The following is a 24,121-nucleotide window of genomic DNA, read 5'->3' as shown; positions in this document are numbered from 1 at the left end:
GTTATTTTAGTATAATTGAAATAATATTACAGCATTTTATTATATTTTATTTCAAAACTTTGTCAAAATCTGTACTGTATGAATAGAAGCAAGCAATTTTTAAACATAATTTAATTCATTTCTTTTTTATGTAAACTATATATTTAACTCAGTCGCCATTCTATCATGGTTGGATATGTACGACTAGGTTTTTGTTAACAGGCTGTCAGTCTCTGCAATTACAGCCCAGACCTGTGATGGACCCCAGTGTCTCATTTATACCATTACGACAGTCAATATTTGTACGAGTAATGACTCCAGCATTATTGCGGATCATTTGTTTTGCCTCCTGATAGTTTTAATAGTTATTGGTTATGATAACATGCCCTGCGATAACAAGCATCCGTTTGCCTCTATAATAATACACAACACAATCTGATTAGATGAGTTGCTCCAAATGCTTTATGGATAATAATTGGCCTGACTCAGTAGAGTCGCTTAACTCACAATGATAGCATGGGGTAGATTACTCATCATCTAATGCAGAGTAAGCGAATAAACAGTAATCATTTCCGTGTGGATATGTTGGGGATTCAGTGGGTTTCATAAAAAAAAAAAAAAGGTTTAAAATATAATTAATCTAAAATAATAATATAATATGATATAATATTTATTAATAATTATGTAAAAATATAAAATAAATAAAGCAAAATTAAATAAGGTTATAACAATTGTAAATATTTATTTTTATAATTATAAATAATAATTATAATTATTATAAATTATGAATAATATATATAAAATTATAAAATATTATTTATTTTGAAAAAAATGTGTGCGTGTATATATATATATATATATATATATATATATATATATATATTTAAATGCTGTATTATCTTTTAATATTTTATTTTGTTGTTAATATATAATTTTGATTAATTAAATTGATAATTGAAATAAAATAAATTTAATTAATCATTGTAATCATTTTCATTTTAATAATAATTGTGAAATATTTTAAAATACAACAGAAAATAAAACAAAAATAATATATATAAATATTTTCATTTTATTAAAAATAATGTACAAATATAAAATAAATAAAATTATATTTAAATATATAATTATATTTAAATATAAAATTATATTTTAAATATATTAAGTGTTGTATCACCTTTTAATATTTTCTTTTAATTTAAAATATTAATTATATTTATTTTATTTTATTAATAATTATTGTAAAAATATTATAAAATAAACCAAAAAATAAAACAAAACTTAATACTTAAATAAGGTTATATATTTTAAATTATAAAATATTTTAAAAAATTATGTATCTATCTATATATCTATACATCTATCTATATATAACTAAAATGTAATTTTAAAAAATGCGTGTGTGTATATATATGTAGAAAATATACATAAATATTATTTAGAAATAAGAAATACAAATTTTAATCAGTTTATGTACTAAATCTAGAATGTTCATACATATTTATGAATCCATAATTACTTTTTCAAATGTATAACTGCAAAAGAGCTAGAATAATGTAATGTTATTTTAAAGGTGGAGTATGTAATTTAAAAAAATGAAAATCCCCCGCTTCAACCAGATCTACCACTGATCAGTCAAACAAATAGTCCCACCCCCAAACTCACGCCATTGGCTGTGTCAGTGTTGTTTTGGCTTTGTTGCTGTAGTTTATGTGTTCTTACCTGGCCAGCACCTCCACGTTAGAAATGGCGTAGAAGTATTTCAGCAGGTTGTCTCTCTGGACATACGTTCCTCCGAGAGCGGGCCTGAGGAGGCGGAGCCTGAGATTCGTAAACGTGAAGAAATCTCGCAAACCCTTCATGCTCTCCATCCGCGTGTACAAGCCTTCCATGTTCAGCAGCCTCGGACCGGCGAAGATGGCGAAGCGGGAACGCACCTCGAAGCGCACCACCTTCTCGTTCTTGGACCCGACCCAGCGCGAGTACTGCTCCGTGCAGATGACCCGCGTGATGTTGGCCGCGGTCAGGTCTCGCGCTCTTCTCGGCGCCATGGTGAACGCGTCCACGCAGTCGTCGGCGTAGTACTGATAGGGCTGCCACGTGCGGCCGAAATTCATTGACTTCTCCAGCACCATGACGGTGGGCCGGCCGTATTCGAAGGTGATCTGAATGTCGTCTGTGAGTTCGAGGGTTTTGTTCCAGGACAGGGTGATGTTGGCCTGAAGAGGCTCGGGGTAGCGCCGCCACGTGACCGTCTGCCAGTAGGTGATGAGGCCGCTGCGCTCGCGATCCTGCATCAGCTGCGGAGGGTGAGCCAGGTCAGGGTTAGACGCGTCACATTCATCACTGCAGAGGTATGGATTCTCCTGCAGATAGACAGAGAGAGAGACAAACAGAGACACCCTTGTGAAAAAGAAGCACACTTTAGCTTACATTTAAAAGAGTGCTTATTATGAAAATAGATCTTGTTTTAAAGGGGTCATTGGATGCCCATTTTCCACAAGTTGATATGATTCTTTAATGAAAAGTCTATAACATACTTTGGTTAACATTTCTCAATGGTAGTATGAAAAAACACTCTTTTTGCCTTGTCAAAATCAGCTCTTTTTTAGAGCGAGCTATTCTGTTGCATGTTCCTTTAAATGCTAATGAGCTCTGCTCACCCCGCCCCCCTCTGCTGTGGGATGACGAGCCGTAATGTTTACTTTAGCCGCATCTAGCCACGTTTGGCTGCGAAACTTGCTAACTAGTACTCACTTCTGCTGTGGGTGAAGCTGCATCACGAATGATTTGCACTAACATAAACGCATATGTTGATTGGGATCGGCGCTTTCCTTTTAAAAATGAAAGTAACGTTAATCCTCTGCGTCTTCAGCGGCTCAGATGTCGGGAGTAAATGACAACTGCTGTGTTCATTATTACATCCAACAACAGAACACCTCAATCGCTCAATCGGAGACATTCTTGTCTTCCCCTGCACCTGAGTCACACAATGACGATCAGAGTCGGGACTGTTTCAGCTCGGTGAGGGCGGGTCTAAGGTAAGGCGCTCATGTCAATCAACTATCGTGGGAGGGGTTTCTGTCTGTGTGTTGTCACACCCACAAGAAGCTGAGAATGACCTGATTTTAAAAAGGGGATATTACTTTTAAAGATTAAAAAAATACCACTGTGTGGATTTTTATCATTGTGGGGTGGTTGTGTACACAAACTGCCAACACACATTAATGTTCAAACAACATGTAAAAGTTAGTTTTACATTCGATGACCCCTTTAACACTTAATTGCATGTTAACTTCAAATGAATGGAACTGTATCCGTTTTAATAATATAATAAATGCAGTTAGGTGAACTTAAGGTGTACTCACACTAGGCAGTTTGAACCGTGCCCGAGTGCGTTTGACCACCAAAGCGCGTTCGTTTGACTAGTGTGAGTGCTCCGAACCGTGCCCGGACGCGGCTCGTTTAGCCGTCCCTGGCCCGCTTGGAAGAGGTGGGCCAGAGCACGGTTCAGTTGCTGAAGCACGGAACAGGACGCGTGATGTCACACTTTTGCGAGGTAATCAACGTTTTTGTAGTCCGTAATCAAAGCTGCAAAGTCATTGCTGCACTTCAGCTGGTAATTGAAAACCTCCTCATACGAGCAGCACGATTGCGTGAAAATTTTCGTGCCACAAAGGCGATAGACCTGTTTAACAATAGGCGTTGAGAGGGCTGTGGACCACCGCGGACCAAACGATTTAAAATAATTATCCACAAAGTAAACTATTTCGCGTTCAGCGCGAGCGTTGCTCTTCCTGTTTATCGTGAAACCATCGCAACATAATGACGTAAGCGTGCTCCGGCACGAATGCTGAAACCCTGTCTGAGTGCAGGCCAGAGGGGGAAGTGGGGAGTGGGGGACAATCGTACTCGAGCCTGGTTCACGGCAACCGTGCCTAGTGTGAGTACACCCTTAGGCTTTTTTGACTCAATTAAGCAGAACTCAAGTGCATCTTTATATGTAATTTCATAATTTTGTCTTACTCTTGTCTATGTCTTACTCTGTCGAATATACTGACAAGTATTTATGGGAAACTAAAATATGCTATAATTACTATACTATTATAATTGCATCTTTTTAATCTCACAATTTAGACTGTTTTCTTTTGAGATTAAATTGCGATTCAAAAGTACAGATTGTGATATATATATACAGTATATATGTATGTGTGTGTGTGTGTGTGTGTGTGTGTGTGTGTGTGTATATATATATATATATATATATATATATATATATATATAATGTGCCCCAATATATATATATAATATATATAATATACGTGTTTAAACCAAATGAGGAAAAAAATCTGTTTTAATATCAAATATTTTTAATGTTAAATATATTAAACTTAAATATAATATCGATTTACACAATTATAATTAGGGCCCTATACAATCTTTTTCTCTACCCCAAGTTTGTTTTAGACTCTGTTTTAATGGTTAAATTAAAAAAAAAAAAAAACATGTCATTCATGCAATTCATTAAAAGTTTAACAAAAATGATTTTTTAAGGCCCTATTAAATGTTTTTTTTTTTTTTTTACTCAAACTCAAAAGTTTTATTTTTACCAAAATTTGTGTGTTCCAGTAATTTTCTGGATTCCATTTTAATGGTTTCATTGAATTTTAATAATAAAAAGCATCTTTAATTAATCGATTTTTTTTGGGTGTGTGTGTGTGTATTTACATTTTTCTGGTAAATAAATTCCAGTATGAAAAATTCTGGTAAATACTCCTTAAAAATTATTTATTAATAATAATTTTATGAGTAGTAGTAGTAGTAGAATTACATTATAAGTGTTATAATTCTGTCACAGTTTTTCAAACTTTTATTTTGCCAGGTTGCTAGAGAAACCTTGAAGTTTCTGTTTGTTTATGATACAATCACAAATTCCCTATAAATTCCCTATAAAATAATTTTTCGCCCCAATTTTTTTTTTAACTGTTTTCTTTTTCAGTTTGAATTTTTCTTGACTCTGTTAATTATTGTCTAATTAATTGAAATCATGATACCTACTTTCGATTAATAAATCCTAAATTTGTCCAATTCTGTGCTTTTCCGCATTATACAGTAAATATTATTTTTATGACAGATTTTTACAATTCCCTTAAGTGGCATTTTATTTCATTAATTTTATTTTTTTTGCAAGTACAGCTTTTTAAAAATGCACATTTAAGATTTGAAGTTCAGTACAAGTTCGCATTCAACTCAATTAGGCACACTTCTTTTTTTACAAAGGCAGGTAGTGTTTTGACAGGAGATAGAAACAGTGACTGATTGACTGACAAACGAAAGAAAGTTTGTGTGTGTGTGTGATGCACAGATGCACACAGAGACACAAAAGAAAGGGGAGATTGTGAGCGAGACAAATTGTAAACTCACTCACACACACATGCGTGCTTGTCATGGTAAAACTACAGTGAAGAACTCGTGGGCTTTTATTAAAAGCAAAGACTGCAGGGAGTGTTGATCTGAGAGCGCAAACTCCTGCTACACACACATCATTAAAAATCTGGGTCAATTCTATCAGCTCGCTTTATAAAATCACGCCGACTATCATCATCGAACTAGAGCCGTGTTCAGGTATGACGGCTTTGAATCTGTCTGTTCAGCATGTTTTCAGGATCCGTGTCGATATATCAGATTCACACCTCGACAGAGAAATAAACACTCGCCTCCTTTTGTTCTGTCTCACAAGACCGGCGACATACACAAATGCTGCTTAATAAAGACGTCCACACACTCACACACACGCCTCATAAGAGAGGCTCGTACAGCGCAGTGCATCTTGGGAAATACATCATCTGATTTATGAAGCCAGGCACACGGAGAATAAAAAATAAATTAAAGGGGAGATAAAACAAAGTGCGTGTATGTAAGAGAACGACAGAGAGAGAATAAAGTGATAAAGCGGCTTTGGCTCCTGAAGCTCCGAATCTAGTTGAGCTCAAACTCACACTTCTTGTCTGTATAACCTAGAAGTACAGACGGACCAATAATCAGCTCATGTTTCTGCCATTATTCACACTTTTTGTAGTCAGCTTAAAATCTGTTCTCACCTCTTTAATATTTAGTTAACAGATAATTGGTAGCACTCAAAGAATAGCAATGACAGTATTCACAAAGTGAGTTTACTGTGCTGTTTGGATAATTGCTTAACTTTTAATAGCCATTCATTCTCAAGTCAGAAATTAGACATCAGTTTATTGACGTACAATAATCTAGATAACAAAAATGCCACTGCACAAATAACACCTAAATAATTTATAATAATAGTTATTTAATATATGTAATAATAATGTATTTTTTAAATATAATTCTTCTTATTGTGTCATATTTATGCAAAGTTGCTCTGTTTTGGTCTGTATTTTTTTTATTAATACTTTTATTCAGCAAGGACCCATTAAATATAAACATATATATTTAGTAAATATCCAATAGTAATAATAAAGTTTAACAGAATTAAATATAAAAGATACCATATAAATAAAATATACTTTAATTTCGAATAAATGCTGTTCTTTTTTAAAATGCAATTAAATCACATTATTATTGTTTTGAAATTGTATTGTATTTATTTGATCCAAAGAAATTTTAGAAATTAATACTTTTATTCAGCAAGGACCCATTAAATATAAACATATATATTTAGTAAATGTTAAATAGTAATAATAATAAAAGTTAAAACTGAATTAAATATAAAAGATGCCATTTGAATCAAATATAAAATAATTTTATTATGAAGAAATGCTGTTCTTTTTAAATTAGTATATTATAAATTATAAGTTCTTTTAAAATGTAATTAAAAAATCACATTATTAATGTTTTTACATTGTATTGTATTTATTTGATCCAAAGAAATTCTCGAAATGAATACTTTTATTCAGCAAGGACCCATTGAATATAAACATATATATTTAGTAAATATTCAATAGTAATAATAAAAGTTAAAACTGAATTAAATATAAAATATACCACATATATTAAATATAAAATACTTTTATTTCAAATAAATGCTGTTCTTTTTAAATTAGTATATTATAAATTATAAGTTCTTTTAAAATGTAATTAAAAATTACATTATTATTGTTTTTACATTGTATTGTATTTATTTGATTTAAATAAAGTCTAGAAATTAATACTTTTATTCAGCAAAGATGCTTTAAAGTGATCAAAAGTGATGATAAAGACATTCAAAATGTTACAAAGATTACTATTTCAGATAAATGCTGTTCTTCTGAACTTTCTTTTCATCAAAGAAACCTAAAAAAATCTACTCAGCTGTTTTCAACATCATAATAATAATAATAAATGTTTTTTAAGCAGCAAATCAGAATATTAGAATTTTTGATTTCTGAAAGATCATGTGATGATGCTAAAAATTCAGTTTTGAAATCAAGTAGTAAATTAGATTTTAAAATATTCAAATAGAAAACATTTATTTTAAATTGTAAAAATATTTCAGTTTTTTTTTTCTGTTCTTTAGATCAAATAAATGCAGGTTTGGTGAGTAGAAGAGACTTCTTTAAAAAAAAGAATAGATAGATTTCTTACTGTTCGAAAACTTTTGACTGGTAGTGTATACAAATTTAATATAAAAGACATATTTCCAAAAAATGCTTTAAAATAAAATATTAAAGATTGGTCTTCAACATTGATAATAATAATGTTTCTTGAGAAATTATAAGTTATATTAAATTGCAATAAAAAATCACAATATTATTGCTTTTACAGTATTTTTGATCAAATAAATTTTTTATGAGCATAAGAGATGTCTTTTGAAAAATTTCAAAAATCTCATGACCCCTAAATTTTGAGAAAAAAATAATTTAAATATTATTATTATTATTATATAGACAAATACGACATCTCATTGACATTTTTACTAACATCATCTTTTTCAAAGATTTGATGCAGAAGCTCTTGTACCAAACTTGTATCTCAACTTTCCCATGGACTAACAAAAACCTGTGCACAATCAGATCATAACTGTTGATTTTTGTCAGCCTTTACTATTTTATATCCAAATGCATGAGCCTGGAGTTCACTTCCACAGTCTAGCAGCTTCTACAATTCCAGTTATGTAATGTTCAATGTTTTGTTCTGGTTGCAGCTACTGTATATTGCATTATCCCATTTTACCAAAACTGTTGCATTTAATCCACAGAGCTTGCACAGTTTGGAAAATTCAGTGACTAGTTATTCCTTTGAATTTGTACAGTGCGAATTGTACATCTTGATCCTTTCAGACACATTCTAAAGTACACTAATTCTGTTCTGTCTGATGGTCTGACTCTATTAGCTCCCTCCAGGACCTGGGTTTAACGTTACCCTCTTCCACAAGATCACATTACAGCTCTGTTCCTACAGGCCTCCTTGCTGCCACTCATTTCTGCTTGACATAATTCTATTTCCTCAAGATGCACCCCTCTATCTTTCTTTAGATCCGTTGTTTCTTCTCTCTCCTTCTCTTTTCTCTGTAATGCTATTAGAGAGAAGCCTCATTCTGTTACACCATTACAGCTGTCTGTTTCTTCATTGCAGACAGACAGGATTAGACACCATCATCTGACCTGACTGCAACATCTGTACACATGCATGCATGCATTCAAGCACACAAACTCATTCTGACCCCTGACACGCTAAAACTATAGTTGGATTAAAGAGGAGAATGTTACACAGAAACCTTCAACCCCCAAATCCACTGAAACCCAACCCCCTGACACACATAGTGGAGCTTTAACGTGCTTACCGTGTGTGTGAGATTGACTGTGTGTGGGGGGTCAGCTTTTGTTTATAATGAAGGGACCAAATATCCCCAGAATGATAGTAAAATCTGGAATCACATGCATCCTGAAGAGCTCCCTATGGTTCCCGTGAGGAAAACGGCTTAATTAACATGCTAAATAATGAAAATGTAAAAACAGTGTGTTTTCTGTGAGGGTTGGGTTTAGAGTACTGTATAAAAATATCGGTAACACTTTACAATAAGGTTCATTCGTTAAACATTAGTTAATGTATTAACTAACATGAACTAACCATGATCAATACATTTGTTACTGTATTTACTAATCTTTATTAACGTTAGTTAACGAAAATACAGTTGTTCATTGTTTGTTCATGTTAGTTCACACTTCATTAACTAATGTTAAGAAGATTTCAGTAATGTATTAGTAAATGTTGAAATTAACATTAACAAAGATTAATAAATGCTGTATAAGTGCAGTTCATTATTAGTTCATGTTAACTAATGTGGTTAACTAATGTTAACTAAAGAACCTTATTGTAAAGTGTTACCAAAATATCATATATCAGTGTTATTTTTATAAAAACAATGAAAGTCAATGATAAGCTCCCACTGCAATGCTTGCATGCATGTGTACTTGCATGTACTGTATGTTCCACCTGTATGTGTGTGTTTTGGCGATCCTTGTATGTATTTGTCCTTGCATGCATATTTCTTCTATACGTGTTTGTTTGGATGCTTATGTGCATCTATTGGCATAAATGTAATGTTGTTTTTGCATGCATAAGTGTCTGTAAAATTGTGCATGCATGTGTATATTTCAATCTGTGTGTGTGTGTACTTGGGTGCTTGTGTGCATGCATTACCATGCTTGCAAATGTGCATACTTGTGCTTGCATGTGTATTTATTATGTGACCCTGGACCACAAGACCAGTCTTAAGTAATTTGGGTATATTTATAGCAATAGCCAACAATACGTTGTATTAGTCAAAATTTGCAATTTTTCTTTTATGCCAAAAATGACAAGGATATTAAGTAAAGATCATGTTTCATGAAGATATTTTGTAGATTTCCTACCATAAATATATCAAAGCATACTTTTTGATTAGTCATATGCATTGCTAAGAACCTTATTTGGACAACTTTAAAGGTAATTTTATCGATATTTAGTTTTTTTTTGCACCCTCAGATTCCAGATATTCAAACAGTTGTATCTCGGCCAATCCTAACAAATCATACATCAATGGAAAGCTTATTTATTCAGCTTTCAGACAGTGTACTGTATAAATGTCAGTTTCAAAAAATTGACCCTTATGACTTTTGTGGTCCAGGGTCACATATATGTTTGTTTGACTGTTTTGATGGTTGTGTGTATCTATTGGCAAGTATGTAATGTTTTTTTTTGCATGCTTGAGTGTGTCTGTACAATCTGCATGCTTGTGGTTGCATGCATGTGTATATTTCCATCTGTGAGTGTGCATGTATTAGCATATTTGAAAATTGTGCATTTTGTGCTTTTATGCATAAATGTATGTGTTTGCAACTATATGTGACCCTGGACCACAAAACCAGTCTTAAGTCGCTGGGGTATATTTGTAGCAATAGCCAAAAATACATTGCATGGGTCAAAATTTTAGATTTTTCTTTTATGCCAAAAATCATTAAGAAATTAAGTAAAGTTCATGTTCCATGAAGGTTTTTTGTAAAATTCCTACTGTAAACATATCAAAATGTAATTTTTGATTTGTAATATGCATTGTTAAGAACCTAATTTGGACAACTTTAAAGGTGATTTTCTCAGTCTTTTTGATTTTTTTGCATCCTCAGATTTCTGATTTCAAATAGATGTATCTCAGCCAAATATTGTCCTATCCTAACAAACCATACATCAATAGAAAGCGTATTTATTGAGCTTTCATATGATGTATAAATCTCAGTTTTGTCAAAATTAACCTTATGACTGGTTTTGTGGTCCAGGGTCACATATATGTGTTTGCATGCACATATAGATGTGTGCATGCATTTTCATGCCTATATTGTTTTTACATGTACAGTATATATGCATGTGTATATTTACACCAGTGTGTGTGTATTTGCATGCCAAAATGTGCACGTGTGGATGTGTTTGCTTGCATGTGTGCATGTTCACACGTGTATCTGTGCATGCATGCATCAGAATCAGAATGAGCTTTATTGCCAGGTATGTTTACACATACTAGGAATTTGTTTTAGTGACAGAAGCTCCACAGTGCTACAGAATGACAGTGACAAGACAATACATATTATAAAAAGAACAATATACAAGACAGACAATGTGCAAAAATAGCGAAGACAGGCATGTGTTTGTTTCTGCTGTCTAGACACTTTTAAGAGACAGTTTCAATATTATAACACGGGATCAGCTTTTCTCACTAATGAATATTTCAAGTGTTTGACGATGTATGTGTTTTTCCCATGACCTTGGCCCAATAATGCATGTGACAGAGATGCAAAACTAGCATGTCTACGCTTTCCCGACAATCCCATCCTCCTGCCCCATATAAACACACACACATACACGGCCAACTGTTCCGGCAGGTGGCCCACATCACTAAGCTCCTAGAGCAATTATCCACGTTGGAATCCCGTCGCTGCGACAACAATCAGCATGGAGCTAGATCCCTGTCACAGCGTCCATATAGCAGCCTGTTAAACCAACCAACTGGGACATTACATCACCGTTAAACTGGAACTTTTTACCTTGTGCCATCCGTATGCCATGCAATCTTTAGAGTACAACATCAGTATCGTAAAATCGGTTAATCTGTCTCTCTCTTTGTCGTCTCGGTGGATTTATATACCTTTAGACCTTCTTACTGTAAGTGTGTGTGTGTGTGTGTGTGTGTGAGTGAGTTATAGCGGTCTTTAAGAAACTGAGAACACAATGTGAGCTCTATTCGCTTTACGAGAACATCACTAAGAATACAACACTCTGAGGAATACACTCGGAAGTGTGCGTCTGTTCCAAAGCTTGGTCTGTTCTCGCTGACTATAGTCAACATAGGCAGCTTCCTTCTAAGGCAGCATCCTGACTGAATTGGATCACAGCAGACCCAGATGGAATCTGCAATCTTTTTTTGTATTTTCCGTGCTTTTTGGAGATAAAATGTGTTAAACGGAGATGACAGTACTGCAGTCTTATTGATGGCTGAAAGCATAATTAAATTACTAAATTAGACAAAATATTTAATAAACAAATTCGCAAGGGGTGCGGTATGTGAACTGGCAGAGTCATAAGCATACTTGTATTTAACTTAAATAAAAAGCATTGCAAACAATAAATAAAACTAATGAAGAAGCAAACAGAAGTGCTAACAGCGGCGCTCACCTGGTGTTTCGGTACAGGTGTGTGTCATGATTAAGTCCAAATATAGCCAAAGGAAAATCCGCTGCAACCACATTTCATGACAAAATCCACAAGATGGCAAAACCTAAAACGGCTGTTCTTTAATAAAAGTTCTGGCACGTCGGAAAGGGCTTGCAAACACATTCGTCTTTTCGAAATGAAAACTTTGAGGTCAAAGCTTTGAAAACTTTCTTTAAAAGTTGGTATTGAGATAAACAGTACTAGTAATCTCATACAACCTTACATGCAATCAATCATTTATTCATACGTATGGATATTATGATATTCAGGGATGAACGAATATGCGCCTGAGCATTTCTGCGGTTGCCGTATTTTTAATATTATCCAGAGAAAGCTATTTTATGCTCAGAGAGTGATCCTAAATTCAGCTGTGAATGATTATTATTAATACATTTATTTATTGTACACTGCTGTTTTGTATCCTTTTGCATTCACACTGATATTTTTGCTATGTAAAAGTTTTTAGTTTTAGACACAAACTATTGCAAAGAATTGGTGAGAAATTTTGAAGAAAGATTATTGCATAGAAAACATTTCTATATTTCCTGTATCAAGTATTCCAGGAAAGCATGTAATGATCTCATTCTTTTATTCTAGATCTCCAGAACTCTTCAAAGTGTTTTCCTCTGCTTTCTTGTTTAGTTTGTGGAAGGAAGAAGAAGAAGAAGAAGTGTTGGCTGAAACTTTCTGGCTGAGCTCTGACATCGGTGAGATCAGGGCAAGACACGCAGAACGACAGATTCATCCTATTAAACTAGTACACTAGCCGCCAGCTGTCTATTGTCTTTCCCTGTCCATCTCAAGCTGTTTTCACTCAGTTCTTTCCCTTTGTTTCTTTTCAGACCAGTGTGCTCTCTTTCTGCAGTATGTAGTATGTATACTGTGCACGGTAAGCACATTTTCTGTGTCCACTATTATACCCAAATGACTACTTTTATCAAACTGCACAGTGCAATACAACCGTATATGCAGTGCACTTAACTTGACCTTCAATTTCCAGAATTTCTGTGCATTATTTAATGGGAGAAAATAGTACTGCACATCCCTTTTGAAAAAGAAGTACACTTTAGCATGCTTTTATAGTTTTTAACCATAGTAAAAATCAGTGCAAATGCAAAAGGTTACCAAAGACCAGTGTACAATAAATAAATGTATTAATTATAATCACAGTAAACTAATTTTTCATTCACAGCTGAATTTATGATCACTCTCAGAGTGTAAAATAGCTTTCTCTGGATAATATTAAAAATACGGCAACAGCAGAAATGTTCAGTCACATATTCTATCATCCCTGAATATCATAATATCCATACGTATGAATAAATTATTGATACATATGGATATTATGATAATGAAAAGTAAGTAATATAAGAAAATATGCTCAAGTGTGAACTAAATGTGTTTGGACAATTAATGAAATTATATTTACAATTAAATGACAATGTATTATATATTTTTAATTTTATTAAATGCAGTTAGTTGTACTTAAGAGTGTTTTTTTCCCCCACATAAGTAGGACTAAAGTACATATTTCTATGTAATTTCATTATTCTAATGTCTTTTGCAGTTTAGCAGAATAAAAATGTAATATCAGATAACAGTTCAGTAACAATCAAATACTTCATATGTGACCCTGGACCACAAAACCCGTCTTAAGTACTGTAGCATAGCCAACAATATATTTTATGGGTCAAGATTATATTTTTTTCTTTTAAGCCAAAAATCATTAGGATATTAAGTGAAAATCATGTTCCATGAAGCTATTTTGTAAATTTCCTACCGTAAATATATCAAAACTTAATTTTTGCTTAGTAATATGCATTGCTAAGAACTTCATTTAGACAACTTTAAAGATGATTTTCTCAATATTTGGATTTTTTTTTTCAGTTCCAGATTTTCAAATAGTTGTATCTCAGCCAAATATTGTCCTATCCTAACTGACCCTTATGACTGGTTTTGTGGTCCAGGGTCACATATGTGCTTTAAAATGCTTTAGTTAGTCAACACCTAAGTAAGTGCATTACTAAAAATTCTTTAAATATGATTTTTTAATAAAAAGGTTTTACAAAAACTTATTACAAAATGCATTTTAAATGTACTTAAGAAAGAGCCATGAAAGTGTTCTCTCTTTAGAGTGGCCTTTATTTAATAATAAATTATCTGCAAGTACACTACAAGTGCACATTCAATGCAAATAAGCACGATTCTTTTTCCCAAGGGACAGAGATCATGCTAAACATACTACAGTGTGAAATGGGATTTTTCCTACTATTTTACTTTCTATTTTAAAAAAGTAGGCAGTATACAGTATGTTCAGTAAAATAATGTTAGTATTCTGTTCTGGCAGAGTCTCATTGTTTTCTATCTTGTGTCATATCTCTTCTCCCTTCTTCCTGTTTCCTCCCCCTCTTTCTTCTTCACTTCCCGCTTCTCTCTCTCTCATTTCTATTTATAGCACTGGCTCATTTGTGCCTCTAAATCAGAGAGCACTGTTGTGTAGCACGAGGGTTTTTTACTTTCCTACACACGTGTTCACACATTGACACGTCTTACTGTTTCATGTGCACTGTGGTTGTGCGCTTTCAGCGAGGTGTGTGCATGAACAACACATGCTTATTGTGTGTGTGTGCTCCCTTTTTCCGCTGAACTAAGCTGTGATTCCCCATCATTAAGGATCTCTGTCTTTCTCTCTTTCTCTCTCTCTCTTTTTCTTCAAAGACAACATGAGCCAACTAAGAATCAACCACTTGAAAACAAACCACGCCACAGGGTCCAAATTTAAACTTTTGTCACATCTGCTAGTGGTGGGTGAACTGAGAGAATTGACTAGCGAGAAATAGAACTGGCCTTGAAACAATTTGCATTGTTTTTATTACAAATACATATTTTACCTGCATTTTTTAAAAACAAGGTTTTCAAAAGGGGAGTTTTTCACAGTAATGCCATAGAAAAATGGATCTGGGTTCCCTAGAGAACCTTTTTTTCTTCTCTTTTAATTATTTGAAGAACCTTTTTCCACTATAAAGGAGCATTTGGATTCCATGGATGTTCTTAAAGGAATAGTTTGCACAAAAAAGGAACATCTGCTGAAAATCCAAGATGTAGATGAGCTTGTTTCTTTAGCACTACATCACTTACTCACTAATGCATCCTCTGTAGTGAATGGGTGCCGTCAGAATGAGAGTCCAAACAGCTGATAAAAACATCACAATAATCCACAAGTAATGCACACCACTCCAGTCCATCAATGAATGTCTTGTGAAATGAAAAGCTGTGTGTTTGTAAGAAACAAATCTATCATTAAAATAATTTGAACTAAAAGTCCTCTATCCGTAATATTGCTTTCTCCAGTTTAAAAAACACCTGGTCTCCGTTTACAAGCCAAAACTGGTCAAAACAGCTCTAAACAAATATGTGGATGGATTTTGATGAGAGAGACAACAGGAGATGGACTTTTTCACTGAAAAAGTCACAGACTATGAATTATAAACTCATATTTTGTCCATAAGTGATGGTTTGAAGTTAAAACATCTTAATGATAGATCTGTTTCTTGCAAACACTTTGTATTTTGTATTCTGGTGTGGATCACTTATGGATTATTGTGATGTTTTTATCAGCTGTTTGGACTCTCATTCTGACGGCACCCATTCACTGAAGAGGATCTGTTGGTGAGCATGTGATGTAATGCTAAATTTATCCAAATCTGATAAAGATTCAAACTCATCTACATCTTGGACAACCTTTTTTAGCCTTTTTAGGTGAATTATTCCTTTAATAGAATCATGTATGCCAAAAACGAACTTCTTTATTTTTCAGAATGTATGACAACGCTATTATTTAGCAGTTTTCCCTGCATTATTATGACTATGCAGGTCATTCATGTCTCATTTGCAGCATTATAAACTGTACAAAACAAGCCAGATGAGCATCTCTGTCACATAAACGTGAACAGACATGTTCCATATTTTAATTTTAGTGGCTTAATGTGAGACAATTTGCACATATGTGTCACCACATGGCATTCAACAGAAAAAAAAATAGGATTTATATATATATTTTCCACTGGTGAATTCAATACTGTGGTAAGCGTGTTTTGAGTCGTGACAGATGTTAGTAGACAGTTTGATTTACATGCATTATGTTGCAGTTTTAGTTACCAGCAAACTGAGGAGTAGCTCTTGCAAAGGCCATTTTTACTCACATATGCAGCTCAGTGAGTGTTAATTTTGGACCCTTGGCAGAAACATGCACAAACTGGGACAGGCACACACAAACACATGCAACCACAGCACACAGTACCACACACAGGCTAGAAAAAGAGCAGCTGCTAATGTGTAAATGTGGACAGTCATGTGTTGATAGGTTCATCTAGCTGAAGTCAAAAGTTTAAAACCAGATATTTTTTAATTTTCTGAGCTCTGAAACTTACTGTATATTTTCATAGAGCGAACTGTAATTTTTAACATTCTTGGTAATTTCCACGCCGCTTTTTTTTCTCTCATCTGCGTTTGTCATTTTCTTGGAAGGAGAGATGCTAGGGAGATGCTCCCGTCTGTTGTAAAGTGCTGACTGTGCCAGCCTGCCCGACCTCGTCATGTCTAGAATGTAAAAGGAAAACGTTCGGGCGCGCTGTGGATGTCTGCTTGCGGGACCATTAAGGGCCCCATCAATATTAAAGAGCTCGGGACGACCTGAGGAACATTCCAGAGGCCAGTCCATTAGCGGCCGACTCCGGCACAACAATTCGTGTGTGTGTGAGTGAGTGTGTGTTAGCTTACCCAGTCCTGGTTTAAATAAGAATCAGTATTTTAGAATAGCTTTGCATCCCACAATATTCAAACAAATCCATCTAGGGGGGTTTAAAGGGATAGTTATGATTTGCTTACTTTTCCAGTTATGGTAAGTACATACACCTTGCAGAATCTGCAAAATGTTCATTATTTCATGTCATTTTTTATTTAGTACTGACCTGAATAAGATATTTAACATAAAAGATGTTTAAATATAGTCCACAAGAGAGAATAATAGTTGAATTTACAAAAATGACCTTGTTCAAAAGTTTACATACACTTGATTCTTAAAACTGTGTTGTTATCTGAATGATCCACAGCTGTGTTTTTTTTTTTTTTTGTTTAGTGATAGTTGTTCATGAGTCCCTTGTTTGTCCTCATTGTCAAAAGATGGATCTCAAAACCATACAGTCATTGTTGGAAAGGGTTTAAACACACAAAAATGCTGAAATACAAAAAGGATTTTTCTGAAGAACAGCAGGCTGCATCATTCAGGTAACAACAAAGTATTAAGACTCAAGTGTATGTATACTTTTGAACAAGGTCATTTTTATAAATTCAACTATTATTCTCTCTTGTGGACTATATGTAAACATCTTTATGTAAAATATCTTCCTCGGGCCAGTACTAAATAAAAAATAACTTGCATTTTGTATGATCCCTCTTATTTTGGTAAAATAATTAACATTTTGCAGATTCTGCAAGGTGTATGTAAACTTTTGACTTCAACTGTACTTTGATTCTTACATAAAACAGAACACACGACTTTGCTTACCATAAAACACAAAAGCAAATGTGTTGCAGAATGTTCACATTGTTCTTTTTCATGCAGTGAAACCAAGCTTTAAAAAATAGCTAAAAAGCACCAAAAAGTAGTCATACATATAATCTGAACACCATATTAGATTTTTAGGTGGCCTATCCTTTTAAGTCGAGAGAGTAAGAGCCAGTAAGGAAATGGTTCTCCTTTAGCCTTACATTAAACAGATCATTAACTGTTAAGTGTGTGAGAGCTGCGTCCATTTCCGGCTCTCACGCGAGACCAATAACCGTATGTGTTTTTTCCTGTTGAGTCTCATCATCAGCTTCATTGTGACAAGGCACAATCATAGTGAACAAAGTGTATGTGCGCACGACATTGCAGTGTCTGGATAATTTAATCAGGGTTGTATTACCTCTTTTCCCCTGGCACTAGTATTTATTTATGCTCTTGTTCTCTTCAGACCTACACAACCTTTGCTTCTTATTTCCCCTGCAAAGTCAAGCATCACTGTTACTGTTGCTCATACTCGAGTTTAAGCATTAAACTAAAGTATTAGAGAGAAAAAATGTCACAGATTTACACTGAGGGATGGACCCGAGCCATATCTATATCCAGGGGTGCACATAATTTTTTTAGCCTGGATCTCATAAGAGTACCTGGAGATTTGGTTTGGTCCTTACACTACACATAGTGTGACCCATTAAATATAATATCATTGGACTTTATTATTATTATTTTAAATAGAATAATAAACAAAATAATAAAGTGTGGTAATACTATTATGTTTTAAAATAAAAAGGGAGTATTTAATATACTATTATTTTATAGTAAACAAACAAAATTATAATAAAATTATCATATTTACTTTTTTTGTAAATTTTCATGATTTTAAACCTAAATGAGCAAACTTTGGCGCTATTTTATAAATGCCGATTAAAAAGTATTGCGAAATGACGGCGTTTCCATTAACCGATGTTATGCGACTGAAACTTTTTTTTCTTGCACGATAAGTCTTGGCAATGGATTTTTTTGTGGGATTTTCGCTATATTTAATCAGATGTGACCTGTAAATGTGAAAAAAAAAACATTTCCGTTGCTGTTTTGCAAAATATTCCTTTTTCGTACTGCCTGAAAAACCACCTCAAGCGAGCGTAAAAACATTTTTGCGATATTTGGGAGTTCTTGCGCAATTGACACGTTTCCAAAATATTTCTCAGCTTTTATTTACATTTGAACAAAAAGTGGCATGTCCAAAATTATTCATACCCTTTGCAAACTGTCACAGTCTATGGGAAAATCCAAAGTTTTATACCATTCCAAATAGTCCAAGCTGTTCTAAAGCATCCTAATTACCCTGATTCATTGGGAACAGCTGTTTTAATCAACTCAACAAGTGAAAAACCGAAGCTCTCTGCTGTTGGTTTGTGGACAGTCATGGCTAAGACAAAGGAGCTCACTGAGGACCTGCGGCTGCGCGTTGTGGCTGCTCACAAGTGAGGAAAGGGCTATGAGACCATATCTAAATGTTTTGAAGTTCCAGTGGCTACAGTGCAAAGTATTATTAAAAAATACAAGACGTTCCGCACTGTGAAAAATCTCAGAGGACGTGGTCGAAAGTGACACCTGTGCTGGCCAGGAGGATAGTGAGAGAGGGAAAAATGAATCCAAGGATCACCACCAAGGCCATCCTGATGAATCTGGGCTCTGCTGGTGGCAACATCTCAAGACAGACAGTCCAACAGACACTGAACACCGCTGGGTTCCACGGACGCAGAACAAGGAGGACATTCCTTCTCCAGATAAGGCACACAAAAGCCTGCTTGGCCTTTGCAAATGCTCATCTGGACAAAGAAGAAGACTTCTGGTCTTCTGTTTTATGGTCAGATGAAATAAAAATTGAATTGTTTGTCCACAATGATGTAGCCTTCATTTGGCGTAAAAAAGGAGAAGCCTTCAACCCTAAGAACACCATCCTCACTGTCAAACATGGTGGTGGGAACCTAATTTTTTGGGGGTGTTTTTCAGCCGGTGGACCAGGGAACCTGATCACAGTAAACGGCACCATGAAAAAGGAGCAATACATCAAAATTCTCAACAACAACATCAGGCAGTCTGCAGAGAAACTTGGCCTTGGGCACCAGTGGACATTTCAACACGACAACGACAACACACAGCAAAAGTGGTAAAGAAATGGTTAGCAGACAAAAAACATTAACATTTTGCAGTGGCCCAGCCAGAGTCCTGACTTAAATCCAATTGAGAATCTGTGGAGGAGCTAAAGATCAGGGTGATGGCAAGGAGACCCTCCAACCTGAAAGAGTTGGAGCTCATCGCTAAAGATGAATGGGCTATAATACCAGTGGAGACATGCAAAAAGCTGGTCAGCAATTATAGGAAGTGTTTGCTGTAATAGCCAATAAAGGCTTTTCTATTGATTATTGAGAAGGGTATGAATAATTTTGGACATGCCACTTTTTGTTATTTTTTCCACAATGATGCCTCTTGTACATCGTCTTATTATCTTTTGGGAGACGTCTGTGTCATTTCTAATCCAAAAAACTCGACTTGATTAAAAGTAACTTTAAGTCAGAATTTGCCAGGGGTATGAATCATTTCGAAATTGACTGTATGTAAAAAATATATAAATGAATACATTTAATGTTTAAAATTTTACTTGCAATTTTTTTGTTTTTATTTTAATTTAGGTAATTTTGTTGTGTTTTTGTCTTTTTTTGTGTCTAAATATGAGTAGATTTAATTTAATCTATTTTTTAATTGGTTTTTGTTTTAGTGAACTGTAATAACCATCCACCAGACAGGAAAACACAACCTAGCAACGACTCAGAACACCACAGCAACACCTTAGCAACCATCCACAACATTCCAGAGGTACAGATGTGCAACTTCTGCACAGGTAAGCATCAATCCCATTTTCTTTTACCTTCTTTTATCACCAAACTCATTGATTAATGCAGTGTTATCCTCACCAGTATCACTTTATAAACCCTAAGGTGCACCGCGTGACCTCCTTGCCCTTAAGAATAACCTGCTGACCCTGCTGTTAGCGAGGCGAAATTCGACATCCTCCCGGTCCTCTGTTCCTGTGAGCCTCACTCTGCCAACAAACCCACGTGGGTAAACAACACCTCGGCCTTCTGCGCTCCACGCCTGCTGACCTCAGCTGCATTTTTTCTGCTGCGGTCGGTGACCTGCACCACAGATCCTGCTCAAATTAACGCTGCTTTAAGACCTCCGCCCCCATGATGGGCGCGGTTTGGCACCGTCCTGTGAGCCCTGCATAGTTTGCACTGGCCAATGGCTGGTGGTCAAAAAATCAATCAAGGAACATTCTGGAAAACATCTGCCTGAGGTCCGTCCCATCCAGGTACTAAATGACTCTTTCTAAATATATAAAGTTACTAGAATAAGTCAAGCCTCATCAGATTTGGAGAAATGTAGCATTCGATGACTTGCTCACCAATGGATCCTCTGCAGTGAATGGGTGCCGTCAGAATCAGAGACCAATCATCTGATAAAAACATCACAATAATCCACAAATAATCCACACCACTCAAGTTCATCAGTTAACATCTTGTGAAGCGAAAAGCTGCGTGTTTGTAAGAAACAAATCTATCATTGAGGCATTTTAACTTTAAACCATAATTTATCATTCATAATAATGTCTCTCACATCAAAATCCACCCACAAATTTTGTTTAGAACTGTTTTGGACTGTTTTATCTTGTAAACAGTCCTTGATCTGTGCGTATTTCTCTCCTAATTTAGTTAAAACAGCTTTTCCACTGGAGGAAGCAATATTATGGATAGTAGACTTGTATTTTAGTTGAAAACCATGGTTTAAAGTTAAAACATCTTAATGATGAATTTGTTTCTTACAAATACACAGCTTTTCACTTCGCAAGGTGTTAATTGACGTCTGAAGTCGTATGGATTACTTATGGATTATTGTGATGTTTTTATTTGCTGTTTGGGCTCTCATTCTGACGGCACCCATTCACCCCAGAGGATCTATTGATCTATCATATTCATATTCAAATCTCTTCCTGCTGTATCAACAAACAAACTCATCCATGTCTTGGATGGCCTGCGGGTGAGTAAACAATCAGCAAATTTTCATTTTTGTTGAACTCTTGCTTTAATTTGATGAGCGCCCACATACCACCTTATAGGCAAATGAGTTACAGCTACTGGGAAACCTTACGTCACTTAATTGTATTTGTCAGACTAATGAGCAGAAAAAGCATGCAGGAAGAAAGCCCGCTGACCATGTGATGTAAACTTTGAACTTCTGCTTGTGTGTATTTACATTGCACCCTACTTCCCTATTTCACATAATGTCTGTGCCAAATAGTATGCAAGATTGGAAATAATATATTGCCGATCATACAGTAGCATGTTGACAAAAGCAGGCCAAAGTTGCCCGGATGGTGTACTATTTCAGGTGGATTTTTTAAGTAGGTTTTTGGGGTTAAAGGATTACTCCACTTCCACTGCCAGTTGCAAAGTTTTCTGAGATATACATTTTTCCCCATATAGTGGACTTCAGTGGTGCTCAACGGGTTGAAGGTTAAAAATGCAGTTTCAGTGCAGCTTCAAAGAGCTCTACACGATCCCAGCAGAGGAATAAGATTTTTATTTAGTGAAAATTTACAATTTATATACTTTTTACCCTCAAATGCATACTCCGGTTCAATACAGTTGATTGGTATGTCAAAAAAACTCCCATCTTATTTTCTTCTCCAACTTCAAAATTGGGAGTATTTTGACATACCCTAACTGTCTTGAACCGGAGTACAAAGTGTACGCATGCGCATTGCAGAGCTAGACAAGATGAGCATTTGTGGTTAAAAAGTGTATAAATATTTATTTTTTAAGAAAATCACAGATAATTTTGCTAGATAAAACCTTTCTTCCTTGGTTCGCTTTATAGCTGCATTTAAACTACATTTTTAACCTTCAATCCATTGAGCACCACTATATAAAAAAAAAATCCTGTAAAGTATTCCTCAAAAAACATTTCTTTGTGAATGTAGAAAGATATACATGAATATCTTAGATGAAATGGGTGTGTGTAAATTATCAGGAAATCTTTATCCTGAAAGTGGAGTAATCCTTTAATACTGATTTTAACACTTTACTAGAGCCTGGGGTCTGCATTTACTTGATCAAAAATACAGCAAAAATAATCTTTTGAAATATCTTAATGATTTAAATGAACTGTTTTCTATTTGAATGTATTGTAAAATGTAATTTATTACTGTGATGCAAAGCTGAATTTTCAGCATCATCACTCCAGTCTTCAGTCTCACATGATACTTCAGAAATCATTCTAATATGTTGATTTGCTGCTCAAGAACAATTTCAGATTATCAATGTTGAATTTGAAATATCTTTGAACACTACACACTTTTGATCAATTTAATGCATCCTTGGTGAACAAAAGTGTTGATTTTTTTATTCAGAGGACTCACCAGAGTGCAGAATCTCTCCGGCGGGTTCCCGCAGGTGATGCCTGGAGGCTCGACGCGGATGCGCATGTACTCCTTCATGGCCTGGGCTTTGGGTTGGCACGCGTAATGCTCCCAGACGGCGCCTTCGTCCGTGCTCACGAGAGACTTGCACAGGTCGTACTGGCCTCTTGCTTTCGCCAGCACGTGCACCAGCAGGTAGAGGAGTCCCGCGCGTACACGCATGGCAGGCGTGCAAACAAAAGGGGATTTCCGAGGGTCCGGAGAAATGGGAAAAGGACCACCGTGGGTTCAGTGGTGGGACGTGTTAACATGGAACAGCAGCACTTGTGGTCAGGTTAAAACACCCCATAACTTCACCAAAGTCATGCTTTTGTTTACTCCAAAAGTAAAAGTCATATATATAGAGAGAGCGAGAAAAAATGTGCAACAACAATTTTTTGTTGTTATGAGGTTGAGGGGAATTCTTGCAAAGCAAGTTTATTGTTTTGTGTCTCACTTCTGTATGTTTGGACACTGTCCTGATGTGTTGGGTCAAAGGTGCTGATGCTTCTACTTGGACCTACATCCATAGCAGCTCCTGGACTGCGTCACCGCAGAGCATATTTATGTCCTGAAGGTCACATGAAGTGGGTTTCCACTTTTCCAAACTCAAAGATATATGCCAGTTTGCATCCCTCGCTCTTTAGCAGCTGCTGTCCATGGTCCTGAAAGCAAACACCACACGTTTTAATGTTTAACTTCACTGCTCTTTTATACACAAGCCTGTTTTTTTTTCAAGCACTGCTTTCTGCTGATGGTCTAATTTGCCAAACCCCCTCTAAACAGACGTTGGATGTCATCCTGTGAACCGCCACCAGTCCGGACAGATGGCTGATCTCGCATACAACACGAGTCTGAAGTGA

At 35.2% G+C, this 24,121-nt stretch overlaps 1 protein-coding gene and 1 long non-coding RNA gene across 2 annotated transcripts in view; one reads left to right on the top strand and one right to left on the bottom strand.

Moving 5' to 3' along the window:
• Nucleotides 1-24,121, bottom strand: part of ntng2b (netrin g2b) — an 83,811-nt gene that overhangs the window by 58,035 nt on the left and 1,655 nt on the right. The window contains exons 2-3 of the mRNA XM_073824396.1: nucleotides 23,220-23,923; nucleotides 1,702-2,345 (exon numbers count right to left, since the gene is read on the bottom strand). Coding sequence (XP_073680497.1) covers nucleotides 1,702-2,345; nucleotides 23,220-23,441 — 866 coding nt within the window. The 5' untranslated portion in view covers nucleotides 23,442-23,923. The remainder of the gene's footprint in view (nucleotides 1-1,701; nucleotides 2,346-23,219; nucleotides 23,924-24,121) is intronic.
• On the top strand, nucleotides 12,823-23,333 carry LOC141292387 (uncharacterized). Its single transcript, XR_012340504.1, has 5 exons — nucleotides 12,823-12,881; nucleotides 13,017-13,063; nucleotides 20,520-20,642; nucleotides 20,740-21,113; nucleotides 23,211-23,333. It is a non-coding gene; the product is annotated as an uncharacterized lncRNA (long non-coding RNA).

Source organism: Garra rufa, chromosome 19 (genome assembly GCF_049309525.1).
Source record: "Garra rufa chromosome 19, GarRuf1.0, whole genome shotgun sequence".
NCBI lineage: Eukaryota > Metazoa > Chordata > Actinopteri > Cypriniformes > Cyprinidae > Garra > Garra rufa.
The sequence above is the reverse complement of the archived record's forward strand: the minus strand, read 5'-3'. Positions and strand labels throughout refer to the sequence as shown.